At 33.9% G+C, this 16,699-nt stretch overlaps 2 protein-coding genes across 2 annotated transcripts; one reads left to right on the forward strand and one right to left on the reverse strand.

Moving 5' to 3' along the window:
* Positions 1 to 4,397: 4,397 nt before the first annotated feature.
* On the forward strand, positions 4,398 to 6,677 carry LOC131607734 (flavonoid 3',5'-methyltransferase-like). The gene is made up of 5 exons (XM_058879705.1): positions 4,398 to 4,543; positions 4,795 to 4,880; positions 4,967 to 5,111; positions 5,197 to 5,325; positions 5,444 to 6,677. The coding sequence occupies exons 1-5, from the start codon at positions 4,505 to 4,507 to the stop codon at positions 5,732 to 5,734; spliced, it is 690 nt and encodes a 229-aa protein (XP_058735688.1). The 5' UTR covers positions 4,398 to 4,504; the 3' UTR covers positions 5,735 to 6,677.
* On the reverse strand, positions 5,850 to 8,017 carry LOC131607733 (WAT1-related protein At1g25270-like). Its single transcript, XM_058879704.1, has 7 exons — positions 7,651 to 8,017; positions 7,490 to 7,552; positions 7,281 to 7,397; positions 6,761 to 7,007; positions 6,512 to 6,670; positions 6,213 to 6,364; positions 5,850 to 6,111 (listed from the first exon to the last, which is right to left on the reverse strand). Exons 1-7 carry the CDS (start codon positions 7,929 to 7,931, stop codon positions 5,850 to 5,852), a joined length of 1,281 nt encoding a protein of 426 aa, XP_058735687.1. The 5' UTR covers positions 7,932 to 8,017.
* Positions 8,018 to 16,699: the final 8,682 nt, after the last annotated feature.

The raw sequence follows: 16,699 nt of genomic DNA on the forward strand, positions 1-16,699 counted from the left end.
TTGTTATACATTTTAGGAAGATGTGTGAGAAATATCTAGATTTGTTGAAATATGTTGAAAGTATAATTTTGGACCAGGTGAAGGAGAAAATTGTTTATGCTTGGACTGATCAAGTTAGACACCTTGGAAATACAACATCTAACCAAGTTGAGTCTGCACATGCTACATTGAAGAATTGGTTGGGAAATAGTAAGGGTGTTTTGTATAAAGATTGAGACTCTGTGAACCAAATGAAACCAAAGAATTGGTATGCAACAGTAGATATGATTTTCTATTATGGTGGAGGGGAAGCTGACCTGCAAGGTTAACACTCCATGCCCAAGTTAATACATGAAAAAGAAGGGTGAGTAGAGTTTGAGTTTGAAATTGTGTACATAGAAGTGGTGTATATGCTTTTTGTAAAATGGAGTAGTTGTAACAAACTACTATTTTTCAAGTGTGAACAGAATGGAACCGTTAGATGTATCTTAGACTTAAATCTCCTATGCTTATCTTCAAGATACCCCTCGCGCACTACAGGCACTTTGAGTGAATAACAACTTCTTTGGGAGCGGCGGCCGATGGCTGTTCTGGTCGGCCCATAACATTTTCCCCAAGCTCTCGTCTCTGTTTGATAGTGAGAGGGTTTTTCATATTTCCTCGTTCATGCCAGCCACATCTTAGTGAAAGTGGAGATTCGAGAAGTGACGTTATAGTTCTTGGGAATTTGAGCTTTTAATGCGCCCCATGCTTCAGACATCTTTTTAGGGAACTGAAATGCTCAAGTTCCTCGTTGGTGTGATCTAAAGCGTAGTGACTGTTATTTTTAGTAGCTTATAACACGATTCCTGAAAAGTTAGTTTTGAAGTTTGTTAGAACGCCAACTTTATTTCTTTGTTACCTGCAATGTTTTACAACGCTTTCCTTTCTGCAATTGAAGAAAATAGTGCCTATCATGACTCAAAAATCAAATTAAGATACCCCCCTCTTGGGTTGAGTCTGTATCTTCATTAACCATCTCTATCTTTGTTCGAGATGGAGGTCTCTATAGAGCCTTTTTGGACGTAGGTCCATCTTTGGGCGGGGGCGTACTGAATCCTGATGAAGAAAAAATAATTTGTAGTGAGTATGATGAATGTTCCACCTCTTTATGTGAATGTACCTTCTCGATCTTGGGTTTTCGGTTTCCCTTTAACAACTTTGAAATATAATTTTTGAATCAATTGATGGTTTCCTCTTCGCAAGTGCACCCTGCGAGTTACACGTATATCAAAGTTTTCCAACACTGGTGTGAATATCAAAAGGGAAAATCCCTTGTGTCCCTTTTCTTCCATCTTTTCAAAATACAATGTAGTTTTGTAGACTAGGCGCAAAGCCATGGTTTGATTAATCTGGTGCAAGTTGTTTTTAGTTTTGAAACGTTTTCCATGAGCCTAAAACATTTTGAAAATTAATTCTCCTATTTTTTCCTCTCCATAAAAAAGCTCATGCAACAATATGTTTTGTAGGGACCAGGGTGGAAAACAGGTGTACTGACTTGTTCCCCAATTACTGGAACAAATGTCATTTCCTAACGAGGAATAGATTGTATGTCTACAAGGAGGTTGATCTGTCTCAGGAGGATCGTTATCTGAAGAGATGATTGGTTGGTTCTATCAAAGAGTTGGGTCATGTAGGGGGCGTCACACCTCGAGAAGAGGCTTCGCAAAAACATTTAAAATAACTTATAGAAACCACATTGCTGATGGATACTCGCACCAAGGAGGAAATGAAGGTCATTTTTGGTGAATTTCAGAAGTATTTCCCCTATCGTTAATTTGATTATCTGTAATGCGCTTACTTTGGTATTCCCTATTTGAAAAATCGATGAAGGATGAAGTAGAAATCTCCCCGTTGAGATGAGGAATCTGACCAACCTTGGTCGTAGAGGACTCTTAACACACTTCGAAGTTGATTAGTGTACTTTCACCAAGGAAGGAAAAAGCTCTAGCTTCTGCGCAATCTACTTTACTGACTACACATGCGTCCATTTCTGTTACTCAGGAAGATTTAGAAAATTTGCGCCTTGAGAATGCTTCCCTAGCTTAGAGCGTAAATGATCTCAAAGATGGGAATATTGTCTCTTTTAGGGATTAACCACCCTCTTCCTTTTTTTTTTGAAGCATCATACACTGTAAAGATATGGTGTCATTATTTTTTTACCTATTTAGGGCATATATACTCGATCTCGAGTAAGTTTCTTAGGACTTTAAATGAACTTACGAGTTCTTCCCTCGAAGTTTATTGGGCGTCTCTGAAGAGTCGATGACCATTCCCCCAGACGAAAACCTGGTATGAGGTTGACGTGTAGCCAACCCATTGCGGCCTCTAGAGTGGCTAGATACTAGAGAGAGGTGGATCATTATTTTTGCTTAGTGGTTTTTCCACTTTCTTTGCGTGCGTGCTTTGTATTGAGGCGTTTTAATCGTTGTAGTTGCACACTCGTGGAATTGGTGACAATAACCCTGAGTCATTATGTTGGGGTTTTGATCTTTTTGGTCGTATCACTGACTCATCGTTACCTTACACAATCACAATAAAAAGAGATAATTAAAAATTTGCAATTTATTTATTAATAATTTAAAGTTTCATCGAGCATTAAGTGAGGGAATTAGTCATACAAAAAATAACATCAAATATAAAATTTAAAATATAACTAGTGGGCATCCTTCAGTTGGTTGCAGTCATTGGTGTTGTAACTATGGTCCTTATGGAAGTGATAATATTTTATCTTATCAGTTCTGGAAGACTCTCTAACGAGGAAAGGGTTTCTGACTCTGCCCTTCTAGAACTCTATAGTGGAAGGGAAGTTGACTTGCAAGATTAACACTCTAATACCCAAGTCAGTACGAGAAGCAAAAGGGTGAGTAGAGTTTGAATTTGAAATTGTGTACCTGGAATTGACGCACATGCTCTTTATATGGGTAGTTGTAACAGATTGCTATTCTTTAGGCATGAAACCCTTAGATGTATCCTGGACCTGAATTTCCTATACTCATTCTTTTAATAATTCCTCGCACGTTGTAGGTTCTTCGAGTAAATAACTACTTCTTTTTAGCCGCGATCGATGGCACTTCTGATCGACATAAAACAAAATCTGAACATGTATATGCTTTCAATTTCTATAATATGAAATGTTGCCGAGTCCATGCATATATCAATTGGACTAAATGTAAAATCTAATTTATTTCTTCAATCATCTTGTTTGTGTTTTATAGATTGATGTAACTTTATGTTGTTGATGTATTATTGTTGGTGATGTATTATGTTATTGTTGGTTTGTTTGGATAATTTAAAACTAACGGAACAGAGCGGAGCGGAACGAAATAGAATGAAGCGGAATGGAGTGGAACAGGACATAAACTCCATTCCATTGTTTGAATATTTTATGACGGAGCAGAATTAATATCTCATTTCATTGTTTGGAAATTGAACAGAGCGGAAAACATTATACTGTTTTTACTCCATTTTTACCCTTTACTTAAAAAATATTAATATGGTTAATGTAAAATTTTGGAGGACAAAATTGGAATTGTGCTACTAATTTATTTCATTCTTTTGTATACACCCCAATTTGAATGGAATGAAAAATGGACTAAAGTAGTGGTATTCGATGGAATGAGTTCCATCACATTCCGTTCCATTCCTTTTTTATAGAACCAAATAATAGAACATAACATTATGCCACTCCATTCCATTCTATTTCATCATTTTCCATCAATCTAAACATACTTTAAATTCTCTTCAAAAGCACTTTTAGATTTTAGAATACGATTTGGATTTTTTAGTAGACTAATGAAAAAATAATTTTACATTTAACTTGCCACCCCTCAGCTAATACATGACAATTTATAGACTTTTTTTTTTAAAATTGTCGAATTTCAAAAAGTATAAATTTTTATAAAAAATTTCAGAATTATACCATAAATTTCAAAATTTCAGATAAAAAATTATAATTTTTATGAGTTTTTATTAAAAATTTCCAGTAAAAAATCATAATTTTCATGAGTTTTTATTTGAAATTTCTAATAAAAAACTCTTGAAATTTTTTATCAAAAATTTTAAAATATATTAATTTTTACCAAAAATTTCCGGTAAAAATCTCTTGTACTTTTTAAAAAAATTTTGAAATTGTATTTTTTTCAAAAATTTCAAAATTTCCAATGAAATTTATATCTGACAATTTAAAAATAAACTATCAAAATTTTAATTTATTATCAGAAATTTGTTCGCACTTTTAATTTAAATTTGTCCATAGACGGCCTAAAAAAATATGAAAATATGTGGATGCACGTGTATAATTTGGAGGTGGCACGTTAAATCACCCCTGATGTTGACAAGCCTGTGGGCCAATTTCTCAAAGCCCAAATTGGGACAAAAATACTTCTTCCCTTATTAATTTTATATAACAATTTAATCATCATAGATAAAGACAGGAGACTCACTTCATCAACCGATCAATTCCAGTTTGCGCTGACCTTCAACCATGGCCAAGAACATCCTCAAAACTCCAGCACTTCTTCAGGTAATTTACTTATTCCATTCAACCCAAATTAGTCCATGTCTTCATACAACTTTTAATAGATATATATAAGTGTTGCTTCACTGACATTGAAGTCGCAGTGTGAATTAATCATAATTCGTTATTTAATATGATACGGTGTCATATCGACAATTTCCGATACTGTTTTGTCGCGGTCGTTTTTGCATGCGGACCGATTTTTAAAACCTTGATATATTAATTCATTTATTTTTCTGCATGTGTTTTTTAACCAGTACATCCTTGAAACAAGTTCATATCCAAAAGAGCATGAACAATTGAAGCAACTTAGAGAGACGACAATTCAGAAATACGGCAATCTGTAAGTTGCATATATCTACAATATATCTATTATATATTCAACCCAATTTATTTATTTCTGCATTATTTTTGTGAACACTGTCACAGGAGTGTAATGAATGTGCCTTTGGATGAAGCACAATTCATATCTATGCTTCTGAAAATCATGAATGCTAGCAAAACTTTAGAAATTGGAGTCTTCACTGGTTATTCTCTTCTTACTACAGCTCTTGCTCTTCCTCCTAACGGCAAGGTATTATAGCGTAAATCTTGACGATAAAGATGATATGAATAAATTGAAATGAAATGTAGTTTATGAATTTTAATACTTTCTTCAGGTAATTGGAATTGATATGGATCGAGAAGCGTACAAGACGGGATTGCCCTTCATTCAGAAGGCAGAAGTCGAGCACAAAATTGATTTTATTCACACTGATGCATTATCAGGCCTCAACGGCCTTATTGATGTAAGTTTATAGTTTATGGTTTAGGGTTTAGTCTTTTTGCATAATTTTTGTGTGAACACATATGTGATGATGGATAGAAAATCGAAGGAAAATGAAAATCGGATTACTTGTATCGTAGGGCAAACATGAAGAGTCGTTTGATTATGCGTTTGTGGATGCTGACAAGGAGAACTTCACAAAGTATCACGAGGTGTTACTGAAATTGGTAAGAAAGGGTGGAATAATTGCATATGACAATACATTATGGTCTGGTTCCGTGGCGATGTCTGAGGATGATGAAATGGACGATATCACAAAGCGAAAAAGAAAAGTTGCAATTGAATTCAACAACTATATTGCAAATGATACTCGCGTTGAGTCAACAATCCTTTCTATCGGGGATGGTGTAAGTCTCTGCCGAGTTCTGTAATATCCATCAAAGGAAGAAAGAAATAAAAGCAGCAATGTCGATGGTTGGTTCGCATTTTAACGGAAAGATGTATCTTATTGAAACTATGTAATCATGATCATATACATAGTTGTTTTCAAATGTTCGATTTTTGGATTTCGCCTAAAGTGTTATTGTTGACATTTAGTGATACATCGGGAGCAAAAGTTGCGATCTTCTTGTCATGCTCCTTCTGTATGCAAGATAAAGCCGAGTTATTGGCAATGTGAAATGAATCACATTTAACAGTGTCTATTGCAGAAGCTATTTCATTCATATTATGCATTTTTCTCGCTTCTTTGCTTTTACCCCATAATAACATGTACAATCCACAAACAATCAACGCGGCTCCTGTTAGACTGCACAATACGATTGATAACAAACCGTCGAGATCAGTAGCTAACTGTGTCACATATTTACTGCAATGAATATGTTTCTGAAATCTGATTGCTTAGTTTACCTTCCGACCGTAATGTACTCGTTCAATACGAACGACGAAATGAAAGCCACGAGAACAAGCATTAGAGGATTAAAAGCAGACACATACAAGGGTCCTTTCATGCCCACACACCAAGCCAACAGAACAAAGCACACTCCTGAGGCCAATATACCCTACAAAACAAAGACCAACAACAATTGAATACCACAACTTTGATACTACATGTTTGGTATCACGGTGAATTTACCAAAAACGCTATAATTCTGATAAAATTACCGTCATACCAAACATGTACTAATGTATGTTATGAATCTTCGTACCGTGGATGCTGCTGTCAAAAGCCTCAAATTCCAATCAAGCTTCCATTGGCTCCAATCTCTCTCGGTACAAACAGCAAATATAAAAGACTGGATTGTGCCCATTATAGAGGTTAAAGCCGCAATTGAATAATGCCACGGAAAATTCTCACTCATCTTCGACTGCGTTTATCCAAATTCACAACATTATAAACAAGATACAATGTTTTCAACATTTTGTATAGTAAAATTGAAGTTAGAAATTGTAACTACCTGTGTTATAAACCATAATGAGAAACTGAGAGCAGTGCCTAAAGCTAGCATGAGTCCCCAAACATGAGAACCAGCAGGGGAATGATGTGTTGTTGATGTAACATTTTGCAACAAATCAATGTGCAATGATAAGTTAAATAATCTTTTGCCTTCATATAAAGTGAGGATCATTGCACCACAAATTCCACTTAATGTTCCCATCAACTTTGCCTTCCCAGCTGGTGTTCCAAGATTTGGCTTCTCCATTCTTCAAAAATCAATCAAAACACATTTTCACTGTTTAATCCAAAATCGCTTAAAAACCATGAGAAATGCTCAGAGCCGTCTTTGAAGACATGCAAAACAGACTCTCATATAAAGCCCAGAATTTATCACAGTTAAACTGAGGCTAAGTAGGACCTCATAAAATATTTGTCCCAGTTAAATTGTGGTAAAATAAAACCTCTATACAGAACCTCAAAAAATTGAGACGGCTCTGAAAGGGCTGATAGTAAGGCCACAGACTAATAGTGTTACTTACCTTAGAGAAACAGCCAGAACATAGGTAATGGCAGGAATGAGGTTTAACATGGTTATAGTATATGTTGCAGATACCAAAGCCAAAGATTTAATATACAAGTTTTGTTGTAATGATCCCCTGAAAATTTTAAATTTCCATCACACTTAATCCTTGCTTAAATTACTCTCTTAAAATCATAATCATATACTTAATCTAATAGAAAACTTTACCCAAATAATCCACAAAGAAATGCTTGGAATAGCACCTTTCCAGTCAAATTTTGCACACTTTTTCTAAGGAAACATACCAAAAAATAATTGAGCATATAATTGATATTATTTTTTTCAATAGAAACCAAAAGATATTTTATAGATAAGAAATATATATGTACCTTTCAAAGAAGAAAACTAATGGCACAGTGAAGGCAGTAGAAAATACAAATCTATAAACAATAAGAATACTTAAGCTTGATCCATCATTTGTTACCATTTTTAACATTATATTAACAACTGCATATATTGATTGAACCACTATCATCAACACAATAGGCTTTGCACTCTCTATGGCTTCAACACTGAATAAATTAACCATATTTTTCAATAACAAACTTAAATTAATTTTAGTTTTTTTCCAATGTTTAACACACCAAATAATTAATAAAAGCAGCACCATAAAATGTCCATGTTGTTTTGGTTATATTTATTTATTACTATTATATAATTTGGTTTGTGTTATTGGAATCAAGTAAGATTCATCAACTTTTTGTGTATTTGGAATTAAGATTTTATTGATGAAATTGATAGTTTTGGATTGGCCTTTTGTTATATCAATGAGACATGAAGTTTAACATTCACAAAGAGACATTTTTATTTCAAGTTTATGCTAGAATTAACGTTATTTAAACTTTTATTTATTTTATTTTATTATATTTCAGTTTTCAATAACTTGACTTCTAAGTAATAAGGTTTTCCTATTTGTTGCAGACAAATAAAGATTGTCTATTTGTTAGCTTAAAAAGGTTGTCTGAGGGAACTTCTTGACTTTGCTGACATATCAATTCAAATTTCTCAATAATTTAATAAAAAAAGTGATTTTGTTATTCAATAATATAAAATAAGTAGAAGTTATTTTGCATTTGTTTATCATGATTGAAAATCTCAATTTTTTTAATAAAAAATGATTTTTATTTGGAGAAGCTAATTAAAACAGTTTGTCATTTTAAATAATTGTTTAGATGTTAAAGTTGTAATTGAGCATGACAAAAATATAAACACAACACTATGATAGAAATGAGAAAGCTAGATCACACTTTGTTATTATAAACAATCTAAACTTTGCAAATGATAGACTCTAGCGTATATATGACAAGCAAGTCAAGTTAGTAATCATCTACCAGTTTTCTAACTAATTCATAGGTTAGTTTAAAAGTTGTTATGGCAATTACAACTCAAAGTTGTTAGTTTGCCTTGTAAGCTATTGAATGGGTAAAGACTTAGTTAGAATATTCTCAACTTGTTCTTTAGAGTTATTGGGAAGAAAATGTTCAACTCATTCTTTTACTTTGTCTCTACAATCTAATTTAATATTTTTGGATCTTTCCTGAAAAACATAATTAGTTAGTATGTGTAATGTTGATTTGTTGTCACAGTAGATGACGATGAGACATTGATATGATAGTTGAAAGTATTGTAATAAGTAACGAAATCATTAAAGTGGCTTGAGCTAATGCTCTTTTTTCTACCTCTGGCCAGGGTTCTAGAAAATACAAAGTGTTTTTTTGTTTTGTTTTGTTTTTTTGTTTTTCTAGTTTATCACTACGACAAAAAACGCATCTTGTCTCAGGTGTAAAGTGGATTGTACCTCGTGTTAGAAATATCAGAAAGATAAAAAAGATTCAGACTGAATCGTGAATGAAGTAACTTTCCTTAAAAATATTTCAAGCACTCTCTTAATTGTCTTCTAGTTTGGAAAGCAAGAATACCCAGGATAATGTCAGCATTACTCGAGTGTGCGCAAGACCGGTGAAGAACTCGAATGCAAGGAACAGTGTCTAGAATAATGAAGAGGATTTATGATTTTGTGTGTTTCATTATGGATTCATAAATGTGTATTTATAGGTCATGCATGTGTTGTTTCATAAATTTGTAACTCTTGATTAAACAACAACTTTTCACCATATATTACAATGATTCATCTATAATGACACAAGCACCCTTCATGAAGTGTTGTAAATTTGAATTTGAAAAATAAATTTTATGCAACAACCAAAAATCTATTCCCATTTTTGTCACATTGGAATACACTATGGTAATTATTATTTTATAATTTCCAACAATCCCCCACTTGTTCTAATAATGACAAAAACTCATTCCAAAAATAAAGATATAAAGAATGTTAGTAGAGTTAGGTATCTTTTGATTTAAAACTTAACCTTAGTGAGGATAACACAAAGTTTAATCGGAATATTAGGTAGCCATGCTTTTAAACCATTAATCCATATGATTAAATCGGTGTTACCTTACACACACTCTTTAAAGTTTCTTCCTCTACATATCTCGCTTAGCACTTATTTATGGCCATATGCTATCCTGTTTCATGAATTTTTCATGAGAGAAACTCCAACTCTCACTTTGAGACGACACCATCTCGAAATTCACATAGGTGAAGTTCATAGATACGTTTCTCTGTTTATGAACTTCATTAAGAGGTTTTGATAACCTCAACCTTCTATTTAAAATAGTCAACATTGTTACCCAAATGTATGACTTACATCCAATTCAACGACTTGCTGTTACCCATTGAATCTTGAAGTTAATGTTCTGTTAACATAAGATTGGGTTGCTGCCGCTGTCGGAACTCTTATTTGAGGAGTTTCAACCCCATCCCCTCTCGAGGTTGTTTTTACTAAGTCTCTGGCTAGTGGCTTAGTAAACAGATCTGCCAAATTATAGCTTGTTCGTATATAGGTGAGTGAAATGATTTCATCCTTAATCAATTTTCTCACAGACGAATGTCTAAATCAAATATGCCTAGACTTTCCATTATACACTTTGCTGAACGCTCTTGCTAAAGTGGCTTGGCTATCGTAGTGTATCAACCACTTTGAGACAGTGTCTTTAGCCAATGGAACTTCCAATAGAAGATCCCTCAACCATTCTGCTTCTTGACCAGCGGAAGAGAGAGAGCCATGAACTCTGATTCCATGGTGGAAAGCGTAATGCATGTTTATTTCTTGCTCTTCCAAGAAATTGCTCATCCAGCTAGTGTAAATATCCACCTAGTTGTAGATTTATGATCTCCAACATTAGATATCCAACTCACATCGGTATATCCTTCTAGTATGGAAAGAAACCTACCATAGTGAAGGCCAAGATCTTTGGTTTTCAATAGATAGCCAAAAATCCTCGTGATTGCCTTCCAATATTCAGTACTTGGATTACTAGTAAATCTACTCATTTTACTAACTGCAAATGATATATCGGGTCTGGTACATTGCATTAAGTACATGAGACACCCTATTGCACTTGCATATTCCAATTCAGCCACTACTCTTCCATTGTTCTTTTGAAGTTTAACGACATGAGCAAAAGGAGTGGTTACTTTCTTAAATTTTAGGTGTTTGAACTTATCAAGCATTTTCTCAATATAACGTGTTTGACTAAGTTCATAACCCCCATTATGTCGCTTAACTTTGATCCCTAGAATTGTGTCAACGAGTCCAAGATCTTTCATCTTGAAAGTGGAAGTTAGAAACCTCTTTGTTTCTAAAATTCCATTCAAATCATTACTAATTATCAGCATGTCATCAACATAGAGACAAAGGAACAGTATTTTTTTCACACCTTTGTGTTTAAACACTTGTCACAAGAATTAGGAATAAATTCATTAGAGAGTATCACATAATCAAACTTTTGATGCCATTGTTTTGGTTCTTGTTTTAAGCCATATAAGGATTTGACAAGTTTACACACCTTTTGTTCGTTTCCAAGAAGCACGTATCCTTCTAGTTGTTCCATGTATATTTCCTCATCGAGATCTCCATTTAAGAATGCTGTTTTGACATCCATCTGATGAACTATAAAGAAGCTAAGGCAAACAACAATCTAATTATGGTTGTCCTTGCTACCGGTGCATAGGTGTCAAAGTAATCTATGCCTTCCTTTTGTCTAAATCCTTTTGCCACTAGTCTGGCCTTATAAGTGTTTAAAGTACCATCACTATGGTATTTTCTTTTAAACACCCACTTGCACCCAATGGGCCTTGATCTATTTGGTAAGTCAACAAGTTCCCAAGTATGGTTTGACACGATTGAATCGATTTCATCTTGGATATAGTCCTTCTAAAAAGAGGAGTCCCTTGAAGTTATTGCTTCCTTGTATGTTTTAGGATAATCCCCTTCTTGGAGAATGACCAGAATACTTTGAACGAAATTCTTACAATTTCCTCCAACCAGATGAAAGGAGATAAATTGAGGATCGATTTCATATGGTCCTATATTCTTTGTTTTCTGGACTCATTTGCTTATCCTAGGCTCGTGTTGTGATTCACTGATTCGAGGAGTGCCTTCAAGTTGTATTTCTACAATCCGAGAAGATTCTTCTTCACAAGATTCTTTATTCGCGGCGGACTCCGATTGTTTATCCTTGGTGATAAGATTTTCAAAGAAGTCTACATCTCAGGATTCTACAATTACATTAGACTCTAAATTTAATAGTCTATATGCTTTACTATTTTGTGCATATCTTACAAAGGCATATCTTATCCCTCGAGGACCCAACTTGGTTATATTATGATCCATGTTTTTGTAGTAAGCCACACACCCCCACACTTTAAAGTAACTGATATTTGACGCTCTTCCTTTCCATGATTCATATGGAGAAATATCAGTTTTCTTTAAAGGAATTCTATTGATTATGTGGCAAGCGAATAATAGGGCCTCACCCCATAAATTGAAAGGTAGTTCGGGATGCATCAACATGGCATTCATCATCTCTTGATATGTTTGATTCTTTCTTTCAACCATGCCATTGTGTTGAGGTGTTTGAGGTGCCAAACATTCATGTATTATGCCATGTTCTTCACAAAACACATCAAATTCAGTAGAAAAGTATTCACCGTCCCTATCACTCCTAAGAACTTTTATAGTTCTACTTAATTGATTTTCCAATTCTGCTTTATAAATCTTAAAGGCATTAAAAGCGTCATCTTTATGCTTTAAGAGATATACATAAGTGTATCTAGAGGAATCATCGATGAATATAATAAAGTATCTATTTCCTCCACGTGTTAATATGTCATTAAATTCACATAAATCTGAATGTACAAGATCAAGTAGATTTGTATTTCTTTCAACACTTTTGAAAGGTTTCTTAATCATTTTTTATTTGACACATAATTCACAATTTTGAAATCATTTATATTACATGAAATTAATCCAGATTTAATTAGTCTCTTCATAGAACTAATACCGGAATGTTCTAATTTATTGTGGCATAAAGAAACAAACTCAAGCATGTAAGCAGAATTAGAAATTTCATTAATAATATTGTCGGTAGTACATAATTTGATCATTCCCTCAGCGGAATATCCTTTTCCAACAAACAGTCTATTACGGGTCAAAATAAGTTTGTCTAATTCATAAACAGATTTAATACCCGGTTTCCCAATAAATCCCCACTAACAAGATTCCTATTCATGTCGGGGACATGAAGCACATTGACAAAAGTAACTTTCTTTCTGAAAGTGAAGTTGAGTTCGACCGATCCGGTTCCAACAACCTTAGAGCGGACTTCATTTCCCATTTGTACTTCTTGTCCATCATTTACCTCAGAATAGGTTTTGAACGCAATCTTGTCATATGAGACATGCACCATAACACATGTATCATACCGCCAACCTTGAACTTTCCCTTTGATTGCCATAATTTTGCTCACCAAAGCAATTATGTCATCATTGGCTCGAACTACATTGATCTCATTTTTTGACTTATTGTGCCTGCAATCTCGAGCATAGTATCCAGGTTCATCTCACACGTAATATCCATTTTTTTGGACCTTTAGGACCGCCAGAATTCTTGAACTTGTTATGTTCCTTCTTTGGTCCAAAATGACTCTTCATGTCATCGTGTTTCTTCTTTCCTTTGGTGGTCACATCATTTGATTTGGAAAGACCCGCAGATTCTGATTTCTCCATTTCCTTCGATTCCTCCTCGATTCGAAGATGTTTGTGAATTTTCTTCAAGGATAAGTCCTCAGAATTGTGCAATAATTTATCTCTGTAGCCTTTCCAAGAAGGTGGTAATTTTGCAATGATTGCACCAACTTGAAAGGTCTCAGGGATGTCTATTTTTACTGCTTTTTATTTTATTCACAAGGACTTGCAATTCATGCACTTGAGGAAGAATGGGTTTAGAGTCTATGAATTTAAAATCAAAATATTTAGAAATTAAGAACTTCTTCGTACCTTCCTCTTGAGCCTTGAATTTGAATACGAGTGCTTTCCAGATTTCTGTTGCGGACGGATTATCCATATAGAGGTCATAGAGACAATTAGACAGCATGTTCAAAATATGTCCACAGCATAACAATTCGTCCTCCTTACGTTTCATACGCTCCTTATTGACTTCTTCATAATGATTTTCGGTTGGTTCAGGAATTGGTGTTAAGTCAGGATTCAAAACATAATGAACCTTCAAGGAAGTCAGTAGGAATGTCATCTTGTCTTGCCATCTGGTGTAGTTAGTTCTATCAAAATAATCCAACTTGACAAGATCCTTGTAACACCCGGAAATTCGATTATTCGCTTAATCTAGACGTTCGGAGCGTTTAGTGATGTTTTCGTATTTTGAGACGATTTAGTCAGTATTAGTTCGGGATAGCGGATTGATATTTAATCAAGAGTTTTGATATTTTCAGTATTAGAAATATTATTGGAATAATATTTGAAGTTTTGAGAATTTTCTGAGTAATTAAGATTAGACCGGAAATATGATATATTGGTCGAATTTGGATTGTTGGTGTTATTTTAAGAAGCGTATTTGAATTTATTAAGTTAAAAGTCGGATTTTAGTCGGACGGTCGAAGAATAATATTAAGAATAATATTATTTACAAGTCGGAATTATTATATCGACGAAATATTATTAAAAGTGATATATTGGTTATTTCGGATTAATTATCTTATTGGGCCTAAGTTGGTTTGTGAAAAATAGTCTGAAGGCTAAGCCCAATTGCAAAGAATAAAATTAGGATTTTAGAGATAGAAGAGTAGTGTTGTCATTTGGGGAAAATCAAGTTGTGAAGAGAAGGAGGCAAGTCTTGGAGAAGATGAACAAAGCTTAGAAACTTCCATCCATGGTGCCAAATTGGAGACCCATTGAGTTGCTTCGGGCTTATGAACAATTGTATGTAAGAAATTGGGTGTGTAGATTTATTGCATATGCTTGTGTTAAATTGTTCCAATTCTGTGTATCTGTGTGTTTGCTATTTGCTGCTGTTTATGTTCATATTGATATGCTTCTGAAATGATTATGTTGTGCTTTAAATATGAGGCTGAAATATTGAAATACATAAGAAATTAGAGAAATGGCATGAAGGGCAGCAGGCTTGCGTGTTCCATTGTTTTTCGGTATGGTTTATGGCAATTGACACTCTCATGAGATGCCGCCTTCAAGTGCTTGCGGTCCATTGTTTTCTTTATTTGCTGAGACGCTAGCCTCCAGTATAGGTCTTTAGTTTTCTTCTTCTTACCCCACACGACGGCTGCAATGAATTTATTTGGTGTATTAGTCTTTCTGTTTTATATATATACATATGTGTATAATATATTAATTATAACATATATTTATGTATAATGGTAGTAATTAGTATATTAAGTTAAACAAAATATTTTATTATAAGAATCATGTTTTGGAATCTATTAAATAACAATAGTATTTACATAATGCAAAACAGTCCCGTCGATCGAAATAGCCGAATTAAGCGGTATAATTAGTTGTCCGGAATTTGATAAAAACTTACGTGGTAGCTAAGTTTAATTAGTACATTAACGTGGTGGTGTTCTTTTGTCGAAATTGTGATATTAATCGGATGATTAAATTAATAGTTGAATTAATTTTTAATAAGCCTATTTAAATGAAATAAACTTGAACTTAGATTAACTATTCGGTTTATCGGTAAATTACGATATCTTGAGAATTTAACCGAACGAATCGAATAACCGGTAAAGAATAGAATTGTATCCGAATTAACCGGTTGAGTTGTGTTTTTGGTGACTTAGAAGTGTAACCCAAAGACTCATAAAGTCGTGAATATTAAGAATATAACCGAAAATTAGATAACCGGTAGCGACGCGAAATTTGCACAATTAATTGAAGTATACTTTGTGATTAATTTTGGTTAGTTGATAGTGGATTAGTGAGTTAATTAGAAGACTAATTTATAGAGGATTATGAGACTAATTTGAATTAACTTAATAAGTCAAATTATTGGGATATACCGAAGCATGACGTTGTCGTTTTGATACTTAACATAATATCTAATTTAGTTAAATGTTAATTGGAAGTTGATTCGATTTACTTGATAAATTAGCATGTTGAGATTACTCTAAGAACCGACCGAAAATTGTGATTTCGGTTTGAATGCCTTTGTTGTGAATAATGTTGTGATTGCCAATATGTTTATTAATGTGTATCATATGTGATTAGCCTTATGGCATGAACCCTAGCGAGTTGTCGTTAGTTTAGTCGATTACGACGATAGTTGTGATTGTCCTGATGAAGTGTGTATTTGTGATGACGTGCCGAACATGATGATAATTGTGATTATCTTGTCTATATGAGAAGTTGTATAATTGCTATGGTGTGTCGAAACATAACGATGTTTGTGATGATTGATAATATGTGATGTTGTATATATTTGTGATGATAATTTTGTAACTAAGTGAAGATGAATGATTAATTGTGACGTTGAATTACCTCTAATAATTGGTAATTATCAGTGATGTAGGCGTATGCCTCGCAGTGACGTGTGATTATGATGAGTATGTTGCGTATGTCTTGTTTGTCGAGTCACATTGCATATGCATACTCTGTGACGGCCTGGATTGGCAAATTAGTGACGAAGGCTTATGCCTTGTGCCTCAGATTTGGGCAATTGGTGACGGGGGCTGAAGCTCCGATTGGTACCACATGCATATACATGAGTCATGTCCCATGTGTCTTATGTGATTCATAGTTGTGACGTTTTGTGATTATATCTTGATTGTATATTGTGACTTGTTAAATGATGGAAGTATGTGAAGATGTGAATTGATGATTTTATTAATAGTATTATGATGTCAATATTTGTGAATGCGATTAACTGAATATGTCTGGTGTGACTTATATGTGATGTTTTATAATTAAATGTATATGTGATGTTTTGTGACTAGATGGGTGACTTA

Source organism: Vicia villosa, linkage group LG5 (genome assembly GCF_029867415.1).
Source record: "Vicia villosa cultivar HV-30 ecotype Madison, WI linkage group LG5, Vvil1.0, whole genome shotgun sequence".
Lineage (NCBI taxonomy): Eukaryota > Viridiplantae > Streptophyta > Magnoliopsida > Fabales > Fabaceae > Vicia > Vicia villosa.